The sequence below is a fragment of the Arabidopsis lyrata genome, assembly GCF_000004255.2.
Source record: "Arabidopsis lyrata subsp. lyrata unplaced genomic scaffold ARALYscaffold_2, whole genome shotgun sequence".
In the NCBI taxonomy this organism is placed as follows: domain Eukaryota; kingdom Viridiplantae; phylum Streptophyta; class Magnoliopsida; order Brassicales; family Brassicaceae; genus Arabidopsis; species Arabidopsis lyrata.
This window is the reverse complement of record NW_003302554.1, coordinates 11,715,052-11,742,606: the sequence shown is the minus strand read 5'-3', so window position 1 is coordinate 11,742,606 and position 27,555 is coordinate 11,715,052. Positions and strand designations below refer to the sequence as shown.

The window sequence follows — 27,555 nt, the reverse complement described above, 5'->3', positions numbered from 1 at the left end:
AATAAATCGTTTACTAACTCTATTTAGGTCAATGTAGTTTTAAGCTTGTTTCCATTAGTTTGGATGGTTTAACTGAATACTTTTAGCGTTGATGTTGAAAAAAATCACGGTATTTTTGTTGTAGTATAAAAACGTACGACACATTTGTTAAAGTTGAAATACACCATTTCTATGTAGTGAGCTGAAAGAGTAATATGCCAAAGACAAATACACCGATGTTCTTTGAGGGATGACCTATAGATAAGTACTCAGGTGCAAGTGGTCTACGGTTCTGACTCTGTGGACCGCAGTTTTCACGTGTGAGTTCATATGGTCTAGAAGCTTGGCTAACTCAAAATCTTTAACAAATGCTTGAAAGTCCTTATCCAATTAAATGTTAGCTACTTTCACAACTTGGTCTATGATTCCTCTAGTTGTCCAATCCCAACCACTATATTTTTTCTAATCGATGAGTCTAATGGTGATTTTCTTTGGATATTATCTATAAAACAAATTATGTGGTAGTGACATTATAAAATAATTATTTACGTCACTTATTAACTCTGTTGTAGTGGTATGCCAGAGCTAACTTTAGAATAAGAATTTTAGATGATATTAATTATTTATAAACTATAAGAGACTAGAGACTTTGAAGGGTCTGATTGGCAAGTGTTTTACAGTCTTTACAAAACAAAAAAATTTCTAAAGATTTGAAATACATCCAATCAAGCTTTAAAAGCTTTGGCTTTCCTTTTTTTTCTCACAGCCAAAATATTTCCTTAATTCACTTTTTTGGCTGTAGAAAGCCTTTTTTCCTAAAGCACATAATTTTTAACTTTCCAAAATTTTAAATTCTACAGCCAAAATTCTACAGCAATAAAATCTACAGCCACAACAAATAAACCTACAGTCATATTTCTACAGCAAAAAATGTAAAGCTACAGCTGTTACCAATCAGGCCCGAAATTTCTAAATTTCTTACACTAGAATCTTTAAATTAAGAAACTTTCAAACTTTTTTATATAATACTAGATCATGACCCGCACATACGTGCGGGATTTCGTATTTTAAGAAATGTATTGTAATAAAGTTTTAGTAAATATAGATTATTTTGTTGTTTTGTTGATATATATTGTAGTATATAAATTATAATGTACTGTATCAAATGTTGAACCTGGAAAAGAAAACTCAATTCCGTATAATTTAAATACTTAACTGAGGAACATAAATAAAGAGAACTTCTATAAAGAGTGTTTAGAATCAAACAGGATAAGAAAATAAGAAGAACCGGAAATGAATGAATATAATATTTATAGCACCAAACATGATAAACATCCATACGAAGACAGTTTTATGTCTTGAATTCCTTACAATCAAATCTCTTGCTTTGGCCAATAGACAATAAAAAGGAGAGATTAAAATGTGTTTAACAGATACAAAATTAAATATATGATAACGTTTATGAAATATATTTTCTTTGTGAATGGATCAATAAGCGACTTGTGATCTAGTGTTGACCCTAAAACCAAAAACCATAAAGATATTCATAGGAGGTTAGTAAAATTAGGAGATAAACATCATAAGAACATGAAGTAATTTACTTTTAGATCTCCATCTATTGTTTAAAGAATCGATTTTCTAGATTAACTATGAGATAATCAACGTGGATGTATGCATAATGATATTTAAATTACATTTTAATATTTTTTTAAAAAGAAAATAATCAAATTTAGAAGAATGTATATTCCAAAAGCTTGTAACAATTTGTTACGAAATAAAATAATTTATTTGATTTGAAATATATTAAACTTTTTTTTTTTGGTAAGAAATATATTAACTTATTTGAAGATATAGTAACTAATATAATACATTTCAAAAATATATTTTCTTTTATATAACTCAAATTTAGTTTAGTAATATATATTTAAAATATTGAAAACTACCCGTTTTTTTAAAAAATATTTTAATGTATACTGCAAATATTTTCTAGATATTTACATATCTAAAATCCAAAACTTATTTGTTGAATATGCTATATTTAAAAGGATGAAAGTATTTAGTTTAGATTATATATGATAAATATACTAAATGTTTTTTTATATTTGGAAAATAAAATTTGAAATCTTTTATTTTTCATGTGATTTAATCAGAATTAATTAGCATAGTTTTGTTACGAAAATCTTTTAAAATCTAAACTAAATAATAATTTGTTATTAAATTAGATTGTCGTTTCCAGAAATATCTAATAATATATTACCAAAATAAATAAGTTTACATATATATATTTTTGAATTAAATATCTTGATTTATTATGGAATCTTCTTTAAACAATCTCCAAAAATATTAGGCAGTTATTAATTTATTAATTTTAATTTTGATTTTTTCAATTGTTTTTTCTTTCTTCAAATTAAAAAAAAAATCAATGGCATTCTATGTAATATTCTACAACTTAAAGGTTTTTTATTATCTAGTGATTCCCAATTAATAGTATAGATAGTAAAAAACTTTCAATTTTTAAAAATATTTTAAAACTAATGATTTATATTCTCACGAGAAATATCATATAGCATCAGAAACAATCCAAAACTAAGGCTTCGTCTTGCTATTGTCCCTAAAAATACAGTAAATCCTTCAAAATCCATCTTTTCCATAAACTATATAATGTATATCCTCTGTGGTGGTTCTTTTTCAACAATTATGAGCATTCCGAATTAACCTTGATAAACTTCATACTGTATATAGGTTTCCGAAATTTAAAACAAGAAATTTAGAAATTATTAATCATTTATATTTAACATAATCACTTAATACATATCAAAATCTAATTGGTTATTTGACATACATCACATGCAAGACCATAAGTTATAATACTGCATCTGTCATGCTTACGTTGAACGTATCCAAGTTACACTAACAAATCTCCTAAACCTATTAATACTTCATTTTCTATATGAAGGTTCGTTATTTGTGCGAATTTAGAATTACTTTTGCAGACTTAATTATATGATTATAAGGATTTAATTCTTAATCTTATATTTCAATTTGCAAACTTTGTTTATGTTTAAAAATTTTAGTGGATCATATAATTATTTAACACATTTCATAATCTATTTGATTATTTGACTCATGTCACCATACCGCGAGATATATAGTTTATGTTGAAGTTGAACACAATCAATTTTCTATAACAAAACTGTTTTCTTTTTCCGGGAATTTCCACATCTATACTAGTATTTTTGTAACACTTTGGTGATGGGTGGGTAAAAATGCTTCTGGGTTAATCGGATATCCGACCCGTTTTTTAAATTCCTTCACAAAAAATTACTTGGATCGGGTTATATTTAACCCAACTCATCCACCAGATATTCCATATTTAATAATTTAGATATTCAGAAGATTTGATTAAGATTTATAATTATGATTCTCCTATCATATTTATTTGATTTGTTTTTAACTGTTTTGAATCATCATATAATACATAAAATAAAATAAAAATCAATTATTTTGTCTGCATATACTGTGATTTGAAATTTTTAAAACGGACATATATTATCCAATTGACGAAAAATGTGTGTTCAACGTTCTACATCGACTAAAATATTTAGACAATGATTCAGAATCATATCATAAATAAGTTCAACATTAATAAAATAAATGAGTTTTTTTGCGGGACGAGTTTGGCAGGACAGGTTTTTGAATAAATAAAAAAAATTAAAATATCATTAATCCACCGTTTCAATACATATTAAATCCATAATTTTTTTAAATACCACTAATATTAGACATATCAAATCAGTTTCATTTAGAAAAGATTGTATAAAACCAAAAATTGTCACGTGGTATAATATCACTTAATAACAATTGTAAATTATAATATATAAATGTCTTAGAGAATGATAAAATTTGTAAACTTATATATATAATAAATAATCGTTAAATTTTTAAAATTACTATTTTTAGAAAACAAATCATGGGACGGGTTAAGAAATTACATGACGGGTTATATTTCGGAACGGGGTTATATGATGGACGAGGTTAAATCAATATTTATAAAATTTTAAAATATCATTAACATGCCGCTTTAATACAGACTAAATCCTCAATTTATTAAAATATAAATGTCTTAGAAAATTATACATTTTGTAAACTTTTATATATAATATATAATCATTAAATTTTAAAATCACTACTTTTAGAAAACAAATCACGGGACGGGTTATATTTCAAAACGGGTTTATATGGTGGACGGGTTTGAATCAATATTTAAAAAGTTTTAAAAGAACATGCCGTTTTAATTCGGGTTAAATCTTCAGTTTATCAACAATTGTCTCGTGAACTCGTGGTATACCGTTACTTAATAATAATTGTAAATTATAAAAAGAGATACAATTTACAAAATTTTATATATACTAAATTTTAAAAATAAATCATCCCGCGGTGTACCGCGGGTTAAAATCTAGTATTTTATTATCATTATATTGCTCTTTGAAGGACAAGGAATATTACTATAAATAGCGTAGAGAAGTTCATGGATTATCACTACTCTCATCACAAACCAAAGTATCAAACAAGAAAAGAAGTGTGAGAAGAATAAAGAGAGATATCATGACTAATACTCCACATTGATCACGATTGGAGGAGAAGGTCCTGAGAGTTATAACCAACAATCTTCGTATCAGGTTCATATATAAATGATTTGCATTATATTCCTAGTTAGCTATGTTCTTGATTCCTATAATATATGTATTTAACAGTCTCGTCTTTATACAGAGAGCATTGCTAGAAGTGGCAAAGGAAAAGATGACCGAGGCGATCTCAGCGAACCTCAACCTCGATTTGATTTCCAACCAGTTCAGTATAGCAGACTTCGGTTGTGCGAGTGGACCTAATACTTTTGTGTCAGTCCAAAACATAATTGATGCGGTAGAAGAAAAATACCGTAGAGAAACCGGACAAAACCCGGCAAACAACATCAAGTTCCAAGTTCTCTTCAATGACTTTAGCATCAACGATTTCAACACTCTCTTTCAAACACTTCCTCAAGGGAGAAGATACTATAGCGCTGGGTGGGATTCATGGTTCCTTTCTCGACTGTGTTCTTCCTAAGGAGAGTTTCCACATCGGAGTCATGAGTTAAACATTCCATTTAACCTCCAAAATCCCCAAAGGGATCATGGACCGTGACTCTCCCTTGTGGAACAAAGACATGCAGTGCACCGGGTACAACCAAGCGGTAAAAAAGCGTATTTTGATCAATACTCTATCGACACCAATAATCTTGGATGCTAGAGCTGAAGAGCTCGTGCCCGGGGGATGATGTTGCTTTTAGGATCATGTCTTAGAGACGGAATTAAGATGTCCAAGACCCCTAAAGGAATAGTAATGGACTTGATCGGAGAATCTCTTAGTGATCTTGCTCAAAAGGTACATAATTTGAACTTAAATGATTACCTACAATTAAGGATTTGAAATTTTAATTTTTATAAAACGTTTTAAGGGAAAAAAATCGATAATGCATGGAGAAGATGGTTGCCATCAGACGATTAAACAAACAGTAATAATATTGGGCCGATGCGTGTAGGCCCATAAAAGCCCATTAAGAGAAGGAAACCCCTAAAACGAGAACAAAGGGATGTACTGAGAGCATCTCGTTGGTCACTATATAAACAAGCTCTAACGCCTCCTTGCACCTCTTTTCTTCTCTCTCTCTTTCGTTCTCTTCAAGGTTAGTCTTCTTCTTCTCGTAGATCGTCGATGAAATTCTTCTTTGTTCCGTTTTGATGTTTAGATTATCGCGTTCTGCTGTTGATCTATGTTTATATCGCTCTGTTATCTCAATCAAAGAACCTTTGATGATTCATATCTGATTGTTGTTTGTTTCGACGAGTCTCTGTAGTTTTTGTACCGTTTGTTTTTCGTATCGATCTGGTTTAGATAGGTCTTTTATAGAATGAAACAACTCTGAATAGATCAAACGTTTTTCATAATCTCTTGTGTTTACTGTCTTTATGCATCATTAATCTTCTTCGTCTTCGACGATTTGCTCTGTGAGTCTCCGAATTGATTTATCATCTGATTTCGTTTAAGCTTTCCTTTATCTTTCTCTCTGTTTGTAATTTTCTTTGATACCTTGGTAAATTGATTTCCTATATACATATATACATATATACACACATATATATATTTAGCTCTAGGGTTTCCAGCGTCCCCTAATCGTTTAGGTCTAGGAGGCACAAAGCACAGCAGCAATGATGGGGAAGAAAAGGTTCGGCCGTGTTCGTCCTAATACCATTAAACGTTTAAATCGAAAGAAGAACTATCCCTGGGTATCCCATTGCTCTCCTTTGAGAGCACTGCTGCATCGTTTGAATCAGTCGCTTGACTCTGGATTTGATTCTCAGGTTATACAATCTACTTTCTTTACCTTTAATTGCAAATCTATACTAGAATTGATGATAAATTTCTGTCATCTATATATATAGGGCTTATATTACTCATTGATTTGATTCTTAATTTCAACAACTTATAACAGGAACCGGAAAAGTTGTCGTCTGATGTTACTACTACCTCCATCTCCATGCCTGATCAGTCGCCACCAAGGTGTCCATTTACTTTGATTAGATCTCTTTAGCTAACAAATGTATATGTATACATATGGTGATTGTTGTTGTTGTTGTTGCCAATCTCATATACAGATTGGCAGAACTTGGCTCTAAAGCTTCACTGCGAGCTTGTTCTGCCCGTATGGAAGAAAACCCATCAGATGATCATCTCAAGGGATCGGTAGGCGCTTATTTATTTATTTATTTTATTTACTATTGATTTTGGTTGTATTGAAACTAATATTGTACAAATCACATGTTATTTAATCATGAATTTTAAAACGTCTAATGAAATCTAGTGTTATTGAACTAAGGATTTTAAAATCTATCTTAAAATCCATTGTTATTGAAAACAGTTTGTGGATTTGATTTTTTTAATGATTTTGAAGGATTTGAGAGGATTTAAAGGATGGTTTTAGGTGGGATTTGAAAGGATTTACCATAAATACTATCAACTTCCATAAAATCATAAAAAAAACTCATAAAAACACAAATCACTTTGAATATTTGGTTGAATACCCCCTTATTCCAACTTGTAATTATAATTTTATAACATGCAGGAAGAGGTTTCGTCTCATGTTACTACTACCTCTATGCCTGATCAAGGTCTCCATTTACTTTGATTAGATCTCTCTATAGGTAGTGTGTGTATATATATATGGTGAATTGGTGATGATTGTTGAATGTTCTTTCACATGACACAGCTATAAGCAGCTCCGATCAAGTTCAAAGATGCGATTCCTTCTCCACAAGCGCAATGCTTTTAGAAAAGAAGAAAGAAGAAGATGAATAGCGAGGATCAAAGCCATAGAATCCACCACCTATTTAATTAAGTCAGCAAATCTCGTTTCTCCCTCGGGGAAAATAATGTTTTCAAATATTTTATAACTTAAAACACTTGCCATGCGTTATTTATGTCTTTGATAAACCAACCTGTCACTTGGTAACTATTTGTGTACGTGGCCAAAAGTAGGGTTGCCGGATTTTTCAGCCCCTAACTAGTTGCAAACTCAAGGAATCCCCCTATATTTTTTTGCTCTTAAAAAACCACCAACAACTAACAATTTTCTTAATAAAACGTCTTCAACTTTCGAATTCATCTTAATTCATACGCCTCTAATTGAGCCGGCCATTAAACCGGGTTTTACCACAAATCCGCGTTTACTGTACCGCGATTAGGATTACCCGCATGATTACCCATGACCCGAGAGTTAAAACGACGTCGTTTTGACTCGTCTCTTTATGTCTCAAAACAAAGCCAAAACGACGTCGTTTTCTCTATTCTCTCTATTTCTCAAAATCGCGAATTAGGGTTCACTCATTTCAAAATTAGGGTTCTTGAGAGAAAGGGAAAGGGGATTTGCGATTTCTGGGTTAGGGTTTTTCCAGTGGATTAAGGAGGCTTCTCCTGAGGAACTTAGCTCGAAGAATTATAACATGATGTTGCGTATTCTGGGTGTTAATGGACTTGTCGATGAGTTTTGGGGGTTGGTTGATGTGATGAAGAAGAAAGGACATGGCTTATCGGCTAATGTTAGAGATAAAGTAGGTGAGAAATTTCAGAAAGATGGGCTGGAGAGTGATTTGGTGAGGCTGAGAAAGCTTTTTGCTTCAGATTGTTTAGATAATTCGGCGGAGAATGTTTGCGATAGGGTGTGTAAGATTGTGATGAAGGAAGAGTGGGGCGATGATGTGGAGAAACGGGTGAGAGATTTGAATGTTGAGTTTAAGAGTGATTTAGTGAAGATGATTGTGGAAAGTCTTGATGTTGAACCTAGGAAAGCTTTGTTGTTCTTCCGGTGGATTGATGAGTCTGGTCTCTTTAAGCATGATGAGAAAACTTATAATGCTATGGCTAAGGTTTTGGGAAAAGTGAAATTTCTCGATAGATTTCAGAACATCGTAGTAGAGGAATAGAGATTTTGAAAAATAGAGAGAATAGAGAAAACGACGTCGTTTTGGCTTTGTTTTGAGAACGAGTCAAAACGACGTCGTTTTAACTCTCGGGTCATGGGTAATCATGCGGGTAATCCTAATCGCGGTACAATAAATGCGGATTTGTGGTTAAACCCGGTTTAATGGCCGGTTCAATTGGAGGCGTATTAATCAAGATGAATCCGAAAATTGAGGACGTTTTATTAAGGAAATTGTTAGTTGTTGGTGGTTTTTTAAGAGCAAAAAAGTATAGGGGGATTCCTTGAGTTTGCAACTAGTTAGGGGCTGAAAAATCCGGCAACCCCCAAAAGTATATAGCCAACAAACTTGAGAAAAGGAAAAGAAGAAGAAAAATATCAAGTTTCACTTTTCGTATTCTTTTTGCTTGGATATTCCCAAACAAAGAAAAGAATTCCCCCTTATACTCCCAAATAATTATGGCTTGTTTTAGGAAATAATTGAGCAAGATTTTACCATTAAGCTCTTGACCAATTTCAGATTGATTTTGCTTCCCCTGATATATCTTTTATTACGTCTGTGCTGTTGTATAGATTCGCGATCTTGGTTTTAACAAGAAGAAAGAATCGATCACAAAGGTAATACGTACCACCATTCTCGCCATATCTATACAAGGACGAGTACCAGGGGGATCAAAAGCCACTAAAGAAAGTTATAACCGAAACCGAATGTGGCTGGGACAAAATAAAAACTGAGCATTTCCAAGGATACCCCATCAGTCAGAATAAATCGTGAAATTCGAACTCACTCTCGACCTCAGGGATTAATATACAGATCGATAGCCAGCCAACTCCTTTGGTCGCTAATTTGAATCAATCGGAACTTGACACTTTTCTTGACAGAAACTCTTTCAGGTAAGCACAACCCCAGTCCGCTTCGAGAGAGAGAGAGAGAGAGAGGGTCCCAATCCTATTTCTAATCTTATAATTTTCACTCTAGCTCATGTTGTTGTTATTCGTCTGTTTTACTTGTCTTCCTGGAGCCGGCGTTTTTTGTTTTGAAATAATGAATGTAACTGATGCTTCTTTTCAAATCTTACATGAAAATTCATTGTCCTCTACAAGCTTATCTCTGCCCAGCTAAGCTTTGTTGCAACTATGCTCTGGATTCCAGTTTAATTTTCAGTTTTTATTCTTCTTCTGGTGATGTAGAGATTGGGCTCGGGGAATGGTTTTACCAATGGCTTGGACATGTTGTTTCTCTATCATTGTGCATTCGGCTGCCAGGAATCAGAGGTTAGTCATGTTAGCTAGATGCACCAAAGCTACTTTGTTCTTCTTCTTGACCATATCAAAGGTTTCATCAGCAATGTATTAGTTAACCCAACATAGCGCTTCACGTAGGAATATTGTGTTAATCCTGCTTGTTTCTTGGTTTCTCTATCTGTAGGAATCCTTTTGGGAGTTGGGCAACATCACCATCAGGGGAGCGTATCTTTCTCGGGGAGAGTCTTCTTGCAAGTGTACTACTTGCTTGGCATGCATCTCTGGCTGGTGACCAAGTATTTTCCCTGTTCAAAACTCCGGTTCCTGATGTTGGAACTTCAGAATCTTCTGCTAGGTAAGACTAGTCATTTGAAAAGATCTCTATTCCATTTCACTTTACACTGCACCATAGCTGTTATATAGGTATCCAATACAGCAAGTTGTCGTGGATTTTGACAAGTCTGTACTGGGATGTTTTGAAAGCAAAGCTTTTAGATTCTTTAGATCCGTCCAATCGTGAGAGTACACCTGAAAGCAGATTCCTCACTGAGTTTGTATGCAATATCTGAGGGGCACCAACCCAATTGTACTTGCTCTGGTCATGTTTTCAGAAACCTGAAGAAGAGGTAATCTTATTATACCTTCTTTCTCTAGTATTTCATTTTGAACATATTTCTTTTATTTCCAATGATCTCTACTTCACGGGCATAACATATATCATCATTATCAAAAATAGAGTATATACCTAAAGAAGCACGTGCACTTTGAGCCAAGTAGTTACATCAGTGTCCGTGTTCTACCGTAGCATATTCTAGTATATGTCACAATTTTGAAACGCACGACCCTGTGTGGCAAAATTTGAATCAAATTACTTTTGGCAAGAGCTTACTGATTCGTTTCATTGTTTCCTTCTTCTCTAGTAATAATATCTGTTATTCTCTTACCATTAGTAATATCCGAGATACTAATTTGATGTGATTATCTATACCTTGTGAGCAGCTATTATTGTCTTTGCTCTGCAGACAAATAAGACCTCTAGCACAATCGATTCAGATGAGTGGATGGTTACTTTTACGGATATTGTCCGTCCGTGAAGCATATTAAAAGGCATGCACGGCTTGGTTATAATGGGAGCTGTTTTCGTGGAAAATACTGATCCTGACAAGGTAAGCTGATATCATATATAGCATTTGGTGACTGCAAATCTGTTTTCCATTTTTGTTTCTTTCATTATCTGAATACCAGATTTGAAATGAACTCCAGAATCTACCCCGTGATGAGCAGGGGATTACTCCTTTGCTGCTCAAAATAAGAAAATCAGGCAAGGAGGATCGGTTTGCAGAATTCTTATATTTCCACTGTGTAGTGGCGGCTCCTTTTGTTTTTCCGTATAGGTAAACTTCTTAGCTTGGAAGTATGAATCTGTGTATGAATGTGACATAACATCCTGGATATGAAAGATGACCACTTTCAGTTCTTCTTTTTTTTACAGCCCACCGTCAGGCTTTGAAAGACAGTTTAGGAAGGAACTCCCGGGGCTGTACAAGTACTTGAAAGAAGCCCCCCTCGGCAAACTATTCCATATGATTGTAATACAAACATGTCGTCATTAAACTCCTGAATTATTATAGTTTGTATGTTTTTCCAGGTTAGCTGGAGTGATGTAACTCATTGGATGCGGCCCTCTATTTACTGAAGAATGGGGATCATGGCAATACGAGGAACTCAACCTAAGCTTTTACCCTTTTGCGGTAGGCGTTTTTCAAACAGAAGGTTACAGTTTATTGCAAGAAATGATAGTGTGAACTGTCACCCGACATGCTCATTTGGTGCAGGATCTACCGATTTGACATATTCGGCCACCATCTCCCTTGGTCTAGTGAGTTGTAAATTCTCTTGGTGGTAACATCTGATTCACTTTGCAATCTGTCTTCCCGTTCAGATTATATCTTCATATAGTTTGTATTTTCTTATTACTTGACCCATTTAATGTACTTTTCTCATTTTATAAGTCCGGCACTGGCTGATCTCTGATTAAATCTAAGCACCTTTTTAAAACTTGTAGTAGTTTAGTTGCAATATGATACTGATATTAATTTAAAAACCATATGACATTGCATTGGTAGGTGACCTGTTACTTATTGGCCATTGAGTGTTTGAGTCTGTTTTTTTTTTGTTTCTACTCAACGAGTGGTAGTTTTCATGCAATAATTGTTTCTTGTTTTTATTATGAAAATGTCTACCTCTGGAAATTTTGGTTCTACATCTGCAGCATTACATGCTGGAATCCCACAGATTTGTTTTAGTTCCACAAACGTGTTTGTATCGAACTTGACATAAAATGGTAAAACTACTACAAGGATCAGTAGGTTAGAATTAACTAGTACGGTTAATGAATGTTGTGTCAATAGATTCGACGTACAATGGTCCTTTAATCATGCCTGCTCTTTAGTTACGCTGCAATAAACCTAATGTAGTCTTTTCATAAACCAAAGTCTTGTGCACTGTTGGTTACAAATGATGATTACCGTTTTTTGGTCTCTTTTTCTTGAAGCTTTATCTTGCATCTTCTGGGTTAACAGACTAGTTTTGGTGTTCATTTGAGTCAATCTGGAAGTTATAATGCCAAAAAGTGACTACATAATGTGCATGTATATGTGTGTGTACAGATCATATGCCCATTTATGCTGGATCAGTTCTATTGGGCAGAAAAGATGTCTTGGCTTGGTGTTGCTCCTCAACCATTGAAAAGATACCACCTGCTTCTGGAGGAAACAAATGATGAGAACATCATGGAAGCTGCATAAGTGGTAGAAAAAGCCATTTACGATGCACTGTCTACAAGAGCTACAGCATGTGCCGTGGAAATCGCTGAAATATTATTCTTGAGGTAACTGGACGATCAGATTTTAATTTTTTCTCGTACTGATTCATCATGGCGCAGAATAAAAAATCATGGAGTTTTTCGATGTAGCCTAGTCTTCTCTTTTCGTAGTTTTGAGTAAATTTCTGGCAATTTCCAAAAGCAGCAGGATGGAGTCTCGGAAGCTGTGGAAGTGCTTAGAGAAGAGGTGTGTTGTGAAGTTTCAGGCAGCAATCGAATATTTGGATGAGCCTACTCATAGACAACTTTTAAAGCTTATATCAAAGTGGACAAGCCTTTATACTTAACTTCCAAATGTTTCCATGGCCATTGCAGTGGATTTCAGATGTGGTTGAGAAAAGAGAGTTTGCTGGTAAGAAGGCTAAGCTTGCTGCTGCAGAATTGGCAAAATTATCCAGGCGTATCTTTGGTGAGCAAAATACTTTCTGTCCTACTCTGTGTAGTCTTGGATTCTGTTACATTGCACTAATTAGTTAATCTCTAAAGATTGCTCCTATATAATATTTGGTCAGATCCTTCAATTTTTCTGTTTTTTCCAGATAGTCCAGCAGGGAATCCTTTTAGTATGTCATATATTGCAGCCAAGGTGACATTATGTTCTGCAATGCTACCTTTAGTTTAAACGTCTTACATTTTTTACATTATCCTTAGTTTAAGCATCTTACAGTTTTGCATTATGTTTGGTCTGATGCTGATTTTTGAGTAAGTTTAAATCTTCTTGCTTGTGGATGAGGTTATCAATCATGTCTTCGCTCCTTTCTACTATGTCAACTTTCCTTCTCTATTGGCTTAGATTCTTGATAGCATTCAACTGTCCATCAGAAACTTCCACATCTTATACTCTGATGCACAACCTGAATCGCTAAGTCTCCTGCTTTTTCAGTTTAATTAGTTAAATATAGGCTTGTAACTCTGTATTCTCCATTAGCAGGGAAACTTGTATATACATCTATAATCTTAATGTAGTCTTGGTTTAGGCCTGAGGGCATAGTAATTATCATTGGAGGATACAAATTTAGGTAGCATCAAGTTTATGCTAAACTACTATCAGTCTATCTTGCGATTCACTAGAGTTATGATTTGAATTATCATTTGGTGTTGTCTTCTTTCCCTTTTTCATATGTTTGTCTGTAAACTGCTGTCTGCAGGTAGAAGTTGTATTAGGACTGCGGTTTTCAAGCTTGAAAGTTACTAAACAAACCCCAGTAGGGTAAGCTCTTGATGCACCTTCAATGGCACTTAATAAAAAGTAGTACACTTTCGTGTTTGCTTCCTTGTAGCTTTTCTTTACTCTATGATAATGCTGTGTTTTGAATTACATTGTGAGACAGCTAATAGCATATCCCACTACACCCACATACCTCTTTACTTACTAATAAACCTCCGTTGAAGCCGGTTTCTCCATGAACTAATTTTTTGTTTGGTGAAGCCAAGATCTGTGGTTTATATGTGCGCACCTGAGATACCTTGACATGGCGTCTATGTTGAATATCAGGTCATCAGTTGGTAGGATGAGAGGGGGGCAAGTGAATAAACTTGTGGATCGAAGCTTTGGAAATTTATTGCGACATCTATGAGGGAAACATGGACTTTCTGGGTGTTGATAAAAAAGGAGGTTTTGACAAACTGGTGCCAATCGAGATTGCAAAGCGATAAATTTGGTTATTTACTGAAGCCAGTCTATGTTTGTGTAACACTATTGGTGATGGAGCGTTGTTGCTGTGTTTTAACATCTGTCCTTACCATCGAAGCTTTGCATGGTTGCTCTATCTTTAGGGTTATATTAAAAATGAGGTGCACACAATTGTATGTTATATCTGCTGTAGCGAGTCTATTACTTCATTTACCTGATGGCCTAAAAAATTAGGATTCAGCTGATTGATCTTGTAGAAGCAAATCTTTTTGACTAAGCACATAGTTCTAGGCTGAACTTATTTTCCAGTAGTGCACTTTTGATGACATTCCTATCTATCAGTAATCAGTGTACCATGAATGATTTGCATTGCATTTTGCCAATTCTATTATTGTTCACCGTCACCTCCCATATTGACATTATATTTAGTGGAAGCTGTTTGCAGCTATCTGATCAAAGATACAATATTTATACAGAACGAACACTGGTGTATGCATGCTGTTGCTTGGTTGCATTTCTGTTGTGTGTGTAAATATGCATCCTTCATTTTGCCTGATGCACTTCTTTGCATAGGCCAATCGATCTGGAGAGCTTTATGACGATCTACCTTAGTATTCCATCAGCAGTGAGTTGACTGATGTGGTTAGTTCCCAAATTGCTAAACTAGGTTCAGAGCTAAGATTAATTTACAATTTCATGGCTCGTTCTAACTTCCACTTATGCGTTTCAGGTCATGAGTCTGAATGGATTTCAATTGCACCAGATTCTTATTTCTGTTAGATTAATTGCAAACTAGCCAATTGCGTGAGAGTTAAGCCTTTTATTAGGGGTAGGATAGTTTTTCCTCCATTCAAACTTTTATTATTCTGAGATTTAGCTCTACTATATGACACTATGGAACGTTTTGAAGAAATCTTGATTTAAGAATGTATTGAATGGTTTAGGTATGGGCGGTATCGTTCCTGCTCCACTTCCTTATCGAGGAAACCACCATGATGGCAGAATTAAACTTTGGTAGCATTATGCCCAAAAATCAATTATAGCTGATGTACGGAAAAAACTGTGGAAACTTTCAATACATTCTTAAATCAAGTAAGCTTACTTTCTTCCCATCTTTTTCTTAATTAGATGATGTGATGATTAATCATATACTAGTTACAATTTTTCCAATGCTCTTAAAAATTCTGCATAATTTATTTCCACGCAAACAGCTTATTGTTTCTTGGCTTAAGTCGACAAATACTCCCGCAATATATTCAAGCAATCTGCTTAGTATTCAGATTTTTGTTTTGGAAAAAATTACAGGAAAATGCGGAGGAGGTATATAAACTTGTACAAGAAAAAGCTAGATTTCCTTCGCAGAGAACAGGCAAGAATTTTCATGGGTTTGTTCATTGTGTGGCTCCTTGTCCTCCTATTTGTCTAGCTGCAGGAGATCGCCTAACCTAGCCTGTTGGATTCAGTGTAGAGCATAGAAATTCTCATCATCTTGTATATGATTTAATAACTTAAGGAGCATATCATTACGTGGCTTGTCATTCCTATTTGTTTTGTCCTTTATTCTACTTCAACATGTATATAAATGGATAATGGTTAGGAGATGGTTTTTAGAAGTCATTTCACATGATATAAGTCCATTAGGGAGCATATTATGAGGTAGTTCATCATTTTGTTGTGTTCTAAGAATGAGTAGTGGTATGGAGATGATGATTTAGAAAGCATATATCAATAAGGGCTGGCATTAGTTTGAAAAACTTATATCGTAAGCACGTGCATCCTTACGGACGTTTAACTCTGTTTCATTTTCATAGGTAGCCGTAACGGTGTAATGGAATTTTTATATTGTTGGAATGTCGGTATCAGAGGTAGAAATTGCAGACTGAAGAAAGATTTTATTTTCTTTTTAACATTTCAGGTTGAAGCTACTCTGTCTGTGATCAATGTGCATTTCTCTCCGTCGATATTTGAAGGAATCATGTCTGTGATTGAATGTCTTGATACTCAGGATCATGGAGATCGAAATGCTCCAATTGACCCCGTTCCCATCTTTCGTTTCACCGTCGATACCAACTTGGTACTTTTCAGGTTGCACGTCAACCTTGAAAATGAAGGAGAAAATAGCACAGTGCTTGTTCTTTCTATTCAACAGCTGGATCTCTGGTAGGTAATTGTTGCAACGATAAAGGAGCTCATTTTGTGACTTTTTACAGTATTAGTGGCTAGTTAACCTTCTGTTATTATACAAACGTGAATGCAGTGTTTCTTTTGCTGTACATTTATATCTACCACGGTGGTGTCTGCTTGTTTTGCCAAGCAGTTGAATATGTTCCTATGCTTCCTATCATACACATATTTGGTCTTACGATCACTGCCTGTGACTCATCTACTGATGCCGTTGTCAAAACCACACTCATCCAATTGTCTTTTTTTTCTTGGTTGTCGATTTACGTATTCTACCACTGGGGGTTCTGACAAGTTATCTTGTACACTCGTCATTTTCAGGTATTCACTTACCAAAGTTGAAGAGTGGTCGGTCCGTGTGAAAACATTGGAAATAAAAGCTTGCTCCTCTAAAGATGCAGACGGTCATATTTTGTGTTCATCTGGGAATCTACTGAAATCGTACTCTGCCTATGGACAGGGGATGGATGCTCATAATATCCGGGGGTTGATACTGTCAGGTATTTTCCTCTATTTGGGGTGTCACAACTACTTGTATTCATATGGATCAGAAGAAAATCATGTGCATAGATGCAGGGATACTGTCTGACAATGTAGAGATGCATGCATCTCATAAAGTATCATCTTTCTGGCATGGAGTTGCATTTGATGCACCTGAGACGCGCCATCTTCACAAAATTTGCAAGGAAACATGAGTACAAAAGTCCAGATAAGAGATGTGTCTCTTCTTATATCAGATGGAAGGGTATGCTTCTGCTTTATATACTGATATCTGCAGGCTAATATAATGTTTTTATGAACGCACTACTTTGTTGATCTCACTTTTACGTTCATCAATGCTGCGTTTGCAGATAGTGTGGCTCTCTATGCCTTGTACTGTAGGTGTTCGTTCTTTGTGATCAGTTTATGTCGGCTTATGGATCTAGTGCTACATCTTCGTATTTTTTTCTTCACTGATGAAAAACTTAATTTGATGTGTGAGTTTTGGTTTGGTTTCAAATATATATCCAAGGTTGATATGTGGTCCATTGTCTAGAATATATTTTTTAGTCTTAATGTTGAGTGTCTGGAATACGTTTTGCTCCATGATTGTCCATATTCTCCTTGCCTACAGCTTTTGCATTTTATATGGGATACTTCAGCTTGAATTCTTAAGCTACTTCTGTTAAAGACTTCTCTTGTCTCTTGACTTTCATGCAGTGGGGATGTAGCGGTCTGCTTCTTGAAGTTCTTATGAGAAACTTTCTGCTGCAAGCTAATCTGACCGCGAAGAAGGAGGAGAGTTTGGTTTCATGTGATCTTGAAGTGAATTATAAAATATGCACAAGGTACATGCCAGACACAGAATTCTGCTGTCATTATCTGTTTTGATAGTTGCTGATAATTACCCGTGGATATATGTCGAAGGTCTTGTGGGAACCTTTTATTGAGCCATCAAATTATCCCGAAAATTTGATCGTGGTACGACCTTAGCCTTGTTTCGCACTCACGGAGTTGCCATTTTGGAAGACTTCATTATAACTTAAGCAGATGGGGTCGGTAGCATCCATCTAGATCTCGTTTCTGTAGACAGCAAGTTTTCAAATGAAATGAACAGTGGAGGACTAGATATCTTTAACCTTTCTAGTAGAGCGCTCCAAAAACTACTTAATGAGGTAAAAGAATAACCCTTCCTTTGTGTTTAGTTCTTCCACCTTACAATTCATCTCTCATGGACAGAGATTTCATTTCTACTAGTAGGTAGAGCTCTATACCAGTGGTTGCATCAGAATATGGAAGCAGTTGTGTTGATGTATGATGATCGCTTTGACCTCTACATTCTTCAAACTCAGGTTATCAACAATGTTCATGTCATATTTCGTTTCTAAATAATAAACTGGATATCTAAACCTATATGTAAACGCTGCAGCTATATCTGATAGCTCAGGAAGGAGGTATGTAATCACTGGTACATATGGAGACGCATTCGAAGGCATGAAGTTGAAGTGAGTGCCAAGTACTCTGTGAGAATGCTGTAATTAAGAATGACACGGTAAGTTGACCATGTAAAACAGAGCCTTTTTTTAAGGTCAATACTAGTTTTCAGGAGCAAGGAAAAATACATGAATTTCACAATGAAAACAATTACTTTACTGTCCACTTGGATCCTACCGACCAATAGATTTGACATCAATAAGGGCTGGCATTAGTTTGATAATCTTATATCGTAAGCACGTGCATCCTTACGGACGTTTAACTCTGTTTCATTTCATAGGTAGCCGTAACGGTGTATGGCAATTTTCATATTGTTGGAATGTTGGTATCAGAGGTAGAAATTGCAGACTGAAGAAAGATTTTATTTTCTTTTAATATTTTAAAGATAAAGATACAATACTCAGCTTATCATCCTATACGAAATGTAGTTTTAATGAAATTGCTGACTGAAAGAAAGACACATGTTCTCTTCCCTCTTTGTTGCCTTGCCTTACTCCTTAGTATTCCATCATATTTGTTCAATTAATGCGTAGCCTTTTTAACTTGAAGATGAGTTGATGTAATGCCTCGTTTTGCCAATGTTTTCCTTGTCAAGTTGCTTCTCTACTAGAGTACCAAAATCGATGAGTCTGTTCTTTTGGGTTTGGAAGAAGTTGAGAAGATGATATTGATGATATTAAAAATTGAGAAAGATTAAAATCAGTGTCTTTTTAAAAACATCCATTACTAAAAGATTCAGAATAGTCACCCTGGGCTTACGGAATAATCGGTTCAAACAGGTCGGATTATTCGGTTAAGCTTAAATTCGGTTTCTAAGAATTCTAGCCGATTTTAACCGAAATTAATCAAATGGTATACGGTTCAATCGGGTCGGTTATGAGGTATTTTAAGAGTTCCGATTAAAATTGAAATCATGGAGAAATCGGTTTATTTAAACCGAAATCAATTGAAGACCTGCAAAATTTCGGTTTATTAATACCAAAAAAATTGAAACCTGCATAAATCGGTTTATGTAAACCTGCAAAAAATAGAAACAGAGTCGAACAAAAACAACAAAACCTGAGACAAAGGCATGGATAAGCTAGTTTTTCATGGAGTTTTACATCTAGCAATCTTTACAGACCCAGAAGCTAAATAAGCTAGCATATCATCATGTTTTAGCTAGCATATCATCATGTTTTAGCTAGCTATGACAGGTACAGAAGTACAGAACCATCAATAAGTTAGAAACTCTAACTAGTTACAAAAGCATGCTTCCGCATCAAAAAGGTAGACAAAAAGGCTGCTTCAAGAGTCGGTAATATCCCCATTTCTAATAGTTAATATCCCCAGTAGGAGAGGAGATGCACACTTCAACCCTCTTTCGAGAGCTAGTAGATAGAAACAACCGATCGTAGCTCCGGCGAGCCTCTTCAATAGTAAGTGAAGCAAGTCTTCCTCTCGCGTCTAAGAGAGCTGAGTACTCATTGCTGAGCAAAACGTGCCATATGGAAGATCCCTCAGCCAAGGAGTTTATTGCAAGTTCTTTGTACTTGGCAAAAGAGTTCTCTTCAATCTACAAATTTAATACAAAACGTTCATGAATGTATCCGTGAAATTAAGTTTTTTGAGATTGGCAAAAGTGTCCTCTTCATTCATGAATGTATTTTAAACGAAGTCACACGAAAGTCTTACCTTGAATTCACGGATGAACGAGTATATCCTATCCAACAAATAATGTGGTTTATATTGAGGAGAAATAACCGAAAAGCATATGCCTCTAATGCCTTCTGTTTGGGGGCTGCAATCAACCTGGTACCCCAGATTTTCTACAATCCTGGAGACAAAGGAAAGAAGCTCTCAGCTCAAACAGATAACAAATATATCACGAGAAAAAAAAATCAAATAGAAGTAATCGAACTTGAGTTGACGTTCAAATCCATATGCCATCAAAGAGGAGAAGAAACTTGACAATCCTATGCAAGGTATTTCATATACCACCTGCACAAAACGCAGAAGCATTCCTCACTATGTCGAGTATTTCATAAATCTTGAGAAGAAATTAGAATCGAAATACTTACCATTGTCAACGAATTGCGATCAAAAGCATTCCTTGGTATGTCTTCTGTTCTTTCAACACGAAGCGCCATCACATTAGTGTTAATGGCAAGAGAAGGTTGGTCCAACAGGAGAGAAGGTTGGTCCAAAAGGTTTGCAATATCCTTGGCCGTTTCTTCTGATATAGAACCAAAAATGACGCCACAGTGTACACGCAGATTGGAGGAAAAGTCAGCAGCGTATTCCTGTATGTCAGAGAAGGTGACTCCATCAAGTGCCACTGGCTTGCACTTCTCTTCTACTAATGACTCCATGAATAGCTGCTTGGCATGTTCCGATATGTCTCTGGGATGCAACTCCAAGAGAAGTTTCTCTTTGATCACCTGTGATATGTAAAGTGAGATTGGTTAAAAGAACTGAATGATTCAAAAACAATATGCAAAAACATACCTTAAAATGTTGCTGTATCGGCTTGAACGATTTGATTTTATCCCAAATTTTTGATATGAAGTCCTTAAACTTCTCGTGTAATCCATCAAATTGCAACAACAATTTGTTTCCATCAAGTAGAGATACTCGGCAATCTATGTAAGCCATGCGCCCCTGCATACAAAAAGAGACCTATTATAATAATTATCTTAAACAAACTTGAGTCAGAAAGGGAATGTTAAAACCACTTTCAGTAAACTGGAGGGGACAGAGTGAGTACTTTAGTAACTCCACAAGAATCAGGTTCATGGTATGGTCTGCAGGCATAGAGAGATAGAAGTATGCAGCAGAAATGGAGCTATTACCAGAGAGATAGTAGATAGTGTTGCTAATCTTAATCGTGTTGTCAACATCACTATCTCCATCTTCGCTATCTTCGCCAGCCGAGTCATGCATCTCCTCATCATCCATCTCAACGCTCTCATTATCTCTATCTTCGCTAGCCGAGTCATGCTCCTCATCATTTTCATCATCACTACCTAACTTGCCATGCAGATTCTCATTTGATGGCATAAACAAGTTTTCAGGAGGGAAAGAAAAACGACTACCCACCCAATCCTCAATACAAGATTCGGGAATTTCCTTTTCTATGTAAGAGGTTCCAAACCATGGCTCAATTTGAGGAACTGAAAATAGAAGAAAACAAATAAGCATATATAGCATTCATAAATATTGTGGAAATATATAGCATTCAAAAAAATTATACCTTCTTTTTCCGGTAATGTCTTTACAAGACAATACATCCTCATATTCGCAGGAGTAAAAAATTCTTTTATAAAGCCATTGATCTCACTATGATCACATGTAGGATCAGAAAAACATTGACTCAAAGCATGATCAGCATCACACCAGAGCATGTTAGCTGTTCAAAAACATTTAAACAGTTAAATGAACATATATTAACAAATAGTGTTCATTATGAAATATGATCAATTATGATGTATGATCAGCAAACCTGACAGACGATCAGCAAACACATGTAAAGAATCAATCAACCGGTCATCACTGTATAGAAAACGGAATCTCATATCTTGTAAATCCTTTTGTTCTTTCATAAGATATGGAGGAGGAGTGTTCAGGCTAAGAAAACGGAGATACTCGTATACATGATTGATGAGTACATATTCCTGTCATTTAACAAAAGAAAATAATGATGAGAAAGCTGAGGGATCTTCATCATACATAACAAACAGGAGCTTAAGAGTATACCTGTTCCAAACCTTCGTTGGTGAGTTCCAAAACCAGCATAAACAGTTGCCCAAAAGAGGTGGAAGAGTAAGCTGAGGGGTCTTCATCATCAGCTGAAAAACCGTTGTTTCCACCAGTATAAACCTCCAACGACCAAATCCATCCTTTTTCCTTCAAAAAGAAGGACAAAGATCCTTCTCTCTCTGCAAAAAAGAAATGAACACCTTGACTGGTTCAAAACCTACCAAAATAATCAACTCCCAAACCATAAAAAATATTTCTTTACCTTCGGAGAATAGTTGCATAACATATTTTGCGACCTTGTTTTGTTGATGGGATTCCCGAGGAATTCTCCAAGTAATCATCACTCTCTGATTATTCTCAACAGATTGAAGGAAATAAGTTTTACCCGAGTCCCATGGTCGGCTGATTTCTGGTGTATACGGAGATATTCCTTTAGGAATATCCCTAAAAAATTCAGTCACCGAAGACTGAATTTTATCTAAGTCGCCTGCAATTGAGATAGACAAAGTTTAGATCAAAATCAAGAAGATACTTGGAAAAAAAAAAAAAAAAGCATCATTACCTGATCCTGATCCTAGGACAATCACAAGGATCATTGAAGAAGCTCGATAATGAGTATTGAAAAAGTCCAATGCTGATTCTCGGAGAGAAGCAAGGGGAACTTTGGTGAGAGTATCTCTGTTGCCCCAAGAAAAACATTTGAAGGGATGATCCTCATAAGATGTGTGAGCGAGGATTTGATCAAGTCGATCAGCATCACTGTACTTGATCAAGAGAAATTCTGAAGCCAAAAACAAAAACAAAAAATAAAGTAGGTAACTCGGACATATTCGTCGCACTTGGATTAATTGATTGAATACGGTTTGTAGAGTATTGGTACCAGAATCCACGGTATCGATCTCATGTTCCAACCTCTTTGGTTCCATGAGAGGATTGATGAAAAGGTGGGCAAACCTGGCACACAAATTTTTCTGGTGAGAAAATATACATACTTACAGGAAGGGTTGAATGAATTGAATTGACAAAAAAACCTACCTATCAAGGGCACCATGAAAGTGTTCTGGATCGACTTCAAAGCTGAATGTTGTATGATCAAATTCAGTACGGGCATTAGTACCGCCATCATACTTAGCCACATAATCTTGTAGCTGCAATACAAAGTGAAATGAAATTTAGAAAAAACAACGAGATTAAGAACAACATTTAAATCATTGAATGTTGAATTTACTTACCTCATTTTCGCCCCTGAATTTTTGAGAACCGCGAAAAAGCATGTGTTCGATTACATGCGCGAGCCCTGGAATTTTGGGAGGATCTGCGAAGGAACCGACTCGAACAGTCATCGCAGCCGATGATTCTTCGCCGCCGCTAAATACAAAGACTTTGAGCCCATTCTCCAGCGTGAAAGATTTGCTAGGTCTACCGGGATCAGCTATTCTTTGTCTCTTGAAATCGTGAGAATCGTCATCAGAAGATCTACTTCTCTTTGGGTAATCCATGGTAAACGATCTAATAAGCCCCTGCAAAAACAAATAAATGAACAATTTTAGATGAGAAGATATATTGAACTACTAAAAATATGAAGAACTAATTTATCAATACTTCAGCAAACATAAACCGATACGATTCACTAAAGCACTATAAAAAATTAATGTATCATACTTGGCAATAATTTCATACACGTGAATATAGTCGAATTAGATACTACATTTATTAAAAAAATATCATAGTATTCATAGCTTTAAAATCACACAAATTTGAATCATAAGGATGGATTTTAGACAAGTGTAAGAAGAAATTAGTCATACAAAGATAGATTGAACCTTACTTAAGCCTATCAGAACTTGAAGAGAATGTGAAATATGAATCTTCGTGAATCGATTTTGCGACAGTGAGGTGCTGTTTGTTTGCTCATTTGGGATATGCATCCAAATGATCCATCCAAATGCTCCATCTGACTAATCCATCTGAATGATGTTCGTTTCTATTTTTGGTAGTTCATCTGAATGGTCCATCTAAATGCTTTTGCTTAAAACTTTGTTTGTTTGGTTGACAACCATTCTCATTTAGATGTTTTTGAGAAGAAAAATTACTAAAATGCCCATGTTTTCATCTAATAATATTTTAATCCTTAATCTTAACCATATTAATTTTAATTATTGATCAAATATATATTTATAACCAAAGAAATTTCAAATTATTATATTTGACATTTATAAATTTTCATTTTCATGAAATTAATTTTTTTTTATAAGAACCAAAGCCTATGTTATGACAATTAAGGATCCAACATCATTACCAAACATAAACTCCAAAAATCTTAATAACAACAATCAGTCTTCTCTACGTTGAACCAGAAGAGATTATTTAATCAAATTGTGTAAACGTCAAATTTACAACTAGACACTAGAGTTCCCAAGAAACATGAAAGACACTAGACACTAGAGTTCACAAGACACTATCTTGAATGATAATGCAACATGCACATGATGATAATGTACCATAAACCATGGTGGAGTCAACCAAACTCGAACAGACATTACAAGCAAAGCTGCGTAAGAAATTCAGACTAATTTTAGCTGACTAAATCAAATTATTCAGTAAAAGAAATGAGGCCAAAACAGACTCAAATTTATAGAACAAAAAAGAGAGAAAGATATTCACAAACAGAAGCAAAGCTGTTCCTGGATTTACATGCTTCGTTGCAGACAAATCAAACTCAAAAAAGTCATATAACAGGGGTTTCATTAAAGGAAGGAACTCTCAGATTTCCAGAACACACTTAAAAAGCTAGTGAACAAAGTGGATGATCTTGTGGTTAAAACCTCACTTGAAATCTTGTGGTTAAGGAGATGATCAAGTTCTCATTATCTTAGAGATTTTGAAAATTTTAAGAGATCTCTAGTGAACAACTATGTTTTTTTTTGCAGGCGCATCCAAATATCAAGAGAAGCCTGCGCTCATGCACTAACTAGAGATCTTTAGTACCACAATAGAGACAGAGTTAGGCCAAAATCCAAGCAATTTCATCTAAAGTTAAGTTGGTGCATTAGCCGCTTAGAGCTCAAGATTCATGTCTACTTGAAATCCCAGTAATCAGTAAACCAAAGAAAGTAAGTTTCATCTAAAGCTAGTTTGGTGCACTGACACACTTAAAAAGACTAAACACTAACGAAGAAGCCACAGAACTAAACACACAATGGCAGCTTTAAATGGTGAAACAGATCAAACATCAAACAATGGCAGCTTTAGATGGTGAAACAGATCAACTCAATACAAAATCAAACATCAAAAACGATAATAGCCTATAAGCATTAGAAACACGAAATCAAACAAAGCCACAACACTCGTCTCCATTGGTACACATAAACTCAATACAAAATCATGAATTAGAGATATATCATACCTCTCAAACAGTGGTTGCAGCGATTTCAATCCGTAACACCTGAAACCCACTTCGAGATTTCAATGACTAAAGGAGAAATCAAATCCAATAATCAAACCCATGAGTCTTACCTCTCAAACAATGGTCGCAGCTAATTCAATCGTAACACCTAAACCCACGCACGAGAGAGAAGAAGACAGCCGGCGGAGAGATCAAAGAGGAGTGGAGTGGAGTGAGAAGATCAAAGAGGAGTGGATTCCGGCGAGAGATCCGGCGGAGAGATCCAGCTGCGAAGAGATCCAGCTGCGAAGAGATCCAGCTTCGGTGCGAAGGATCTCGTTTCTCTTCTCACGTTGTCGAAGGATGGCTCTCTGAGTCTTCGTGAATCGATTTTGCGACAGTGAATCGATATTTGCGGCCAGAGGAACTGAGAAAGAGGAGAAAACAATATTTTTGTCGTTTACAAAAAACCTAGAACTAAACTCTGTCGTTTTGTTTAAAGAAAAAACAAAAACAGAGCCAACTCGGAATGGGCTCGAAATAAGCTTGAAGGGCTTTATAACATCCATACTTAAGGAGATAAACAAAACTACCTAGCAATTAATAGTTCAATTCATGATTTAAAAAAGAAAAAAAAGAAATTTATGATTTAGAAAAAAAAAAACAAGAATCGAATGCTAGAGTAGTCTCAATAGAAAGAAAGAAAGAAAAAATCCATATAATTTTTTTCACAAAAGATTAAAGTTAAAAACTAATAAAAAAAACATAGACTTCATTGTTTTAGTTATTAACTTAAACCAGCTAATAGGCTTTTCTTGTAACCAGAAAATAAGTAAAAACAAACTAATCGCCGGGTCACCAGATCCGGGTTTAACCTTAAACAAAACGATATCCGGAACACCGGATCTGGGGTTTGCCATGGGAGCTAACAAGAGACTGAAAGTGAAATATAAAACATAAGAACAAGAAAACCAAGAAAAAAAAAGCTTTAAGAAAAATATTTCATAAAACATAATAAGAACGAAAAGGGATGATAATAGATCAGGACTTTTGTAAAGAAGTAGTAAGAACGAGAAAAAATAAGAACAGTGTAGAGGAAGGCTTAATAATGAAATTGAAAATGAGAGAGGAAGTGGAGGTTTATAAAAAAGACGGGTGAGGGATTAGGTCAAGTACTATAAACAATTAGGTTAATTTCCGGATGTCACGCATATTTACCGGATATTTTATTCTTTTTTTTTTTTTTGGTCACCTCGGATATTTTATTTTTAGTTACCATTATTAAAAATATCTTTCTTTCTTTACAAAAGTAAATATTCTCTTTTTTTCAAACATCTTACAAAATGGTATTCTCGTTTGTATTTATGGAAAGAGTAATATTCTCTCTTATTTTTGTGGAGGATTTGAAAAATCTAGCTCATTATTACCAAGCGGATTTTGGAGTCAATCATAAACGTATGCGTCAATAATTAACACTTTCACCCGATTATTACGTGGAGGGGGAGTCAACTGTTTCCCGAATGTGTATACTGTTAAAAAATCACTTTTAGATAAATTCTCGGATGTCACACATAAAATCTTTACCTAAACATTTATTTACCATTACTAAAATTTCTTCGTCTAAATTTTCTTTTTTTCTTCTTTTTCTTATATGGACAAGCGGATCACATGCAAAGTAAAGGTCGAACAACAAGTTCTTTTTTTATATGGACAAGTGGATCACATGCAAGATCATATATATATTTATTTTATTTTTTAGCAACGATTCTTTAAAATATTTTATTCTTTAAAATAACGATCAATGTAATCATCTATTTCGAGTTCTCATTTTTTAATTACTTTTTTTTTACGATCTCAGATTTTAAAATGATTTGTATTTCCTTTTTTCTTACTTCGAAAGTATTGCCGGTTACTTTATTTCTTCTCGCAAGTCTAATTAATTACTGTTTGTAGAAACTTATTTATGAAATAGATATGAATCTCTTTTTTCAAATATGTATTTGGATTTATATGCTGAAATC

At 34.9% G+C, this 27,555-nt stretch overlaps 1 protein-coding gene, 2 long non-coding RNA genes and 1 pseudogene across 11 annotated transcripts; 3 read left to right on the top strand and 1 right to left on the bottom strand.

Moving 5' to 3' along the window:
- The first annotated feature begins 4,468 nt into the window (after positions 1-4,468).
- Positions 4,469-7,607, top strand: LOC9324602 (annotated as a pseudogene).
- A 1,340-nt stretch (positions 7,608-8,947) lies between these two features.
- On the top strand, positions 8,948-10,101 carry LOC110230842. Its single transcript, XR_002333991.1, has 3 exons — positions 8,948-9,388; positions 9,686-9,769; positions 9,924-10,101. It is a non-coding gene; the product is annotated as an uncharacterized LOC110230842 (long non-coding RNA).
- A 6,073-nt stretch (positions 10,102-16,174) lies between these two features.
- On the top strand, positions 16,175-18,953 carry LOC110230841. 7 transcript variants are annotated; one of them, XR_002333988.1, is made up of 9 exons: positions 16,175-16,416; positions 16,759-16,937; positions 17,008-17,182; positions 17,289-17,414; positions 17,638-17,765; positions 17,845-18,092; positions 18,178-18,269; positions 18,347-18,469; positions 18,692-18,953. It is a non-coding gene; the product is annotated as an uncharacterized LOC110230841 (long non-coding RNA). The 7 variants fall into 7 exon arrangements; XR_002333987.1 differs by lacking the exon at positions 17,289-17,414 and adding an exon at positions 16,514-16,650; XR_002333990.1 differs by lacking the exon at positions 17,289-17,414 and adding an exon at positions 16,514-16,650 and having other exon boundaries at positions 16,175-16,420.
- A 506-nt stretch (positions 18,954-19,459) lies between these two features.
- LOC9324600 (nardilysin-like) lies at positions 19,460-26,655 on the bottom strand. 3 transcript variants are annotated; one of them, XM_021035354.1, is made up of 17 exons: positions 25,666-26,655; positions 25,556-25,594; positions 23,978-24,116; positions 23,382-23,669; positions 23,185-23,297; positions 23,030-23,103; positions 22,712-22,930; positions 22,412-22,636; positions 22,147-22,328; positions 21,893-22,064; positions 21,644-21,799; positions 21,130-21,563; positions 20,899-21,051; positions 20,472-20,831; positions 20,312-20,391; positions 20,086-20,227; positions 19,460-19,966 (listed from the first exon to the last, which is right to left on the bottom strand). In XM_021035354.1, exons 4-17 carry the CDS (start codon positions 23,646-23,648, stop codon positions 19,724-19,726), a joined length of 2,820 nt encoding a protein of 939 aa, XP_020891013.1. In that variant the 5' UTR covers positions 23,649-23,669; positions 23,978-24,116; positions 25,556-25,594; positions 25,666-26,655; the 3' UTR covers positions 19,460-19,723. The 3 variants fall into 3 exon arrangements, with proteins under 3 accessions (XP_020891013.1, XP_020891014.1, XP_020891012.1); XM_021035355.1 differs by lacking the exon at positions 23,978-24,116 and having other exon boundaries at positions 25,556-25,621; XM_021035353.1 differs by lacking the exon at positions 23,978-24,116.
- Positions 26,656-27,555: the final 900 nt, after the last annotated feature.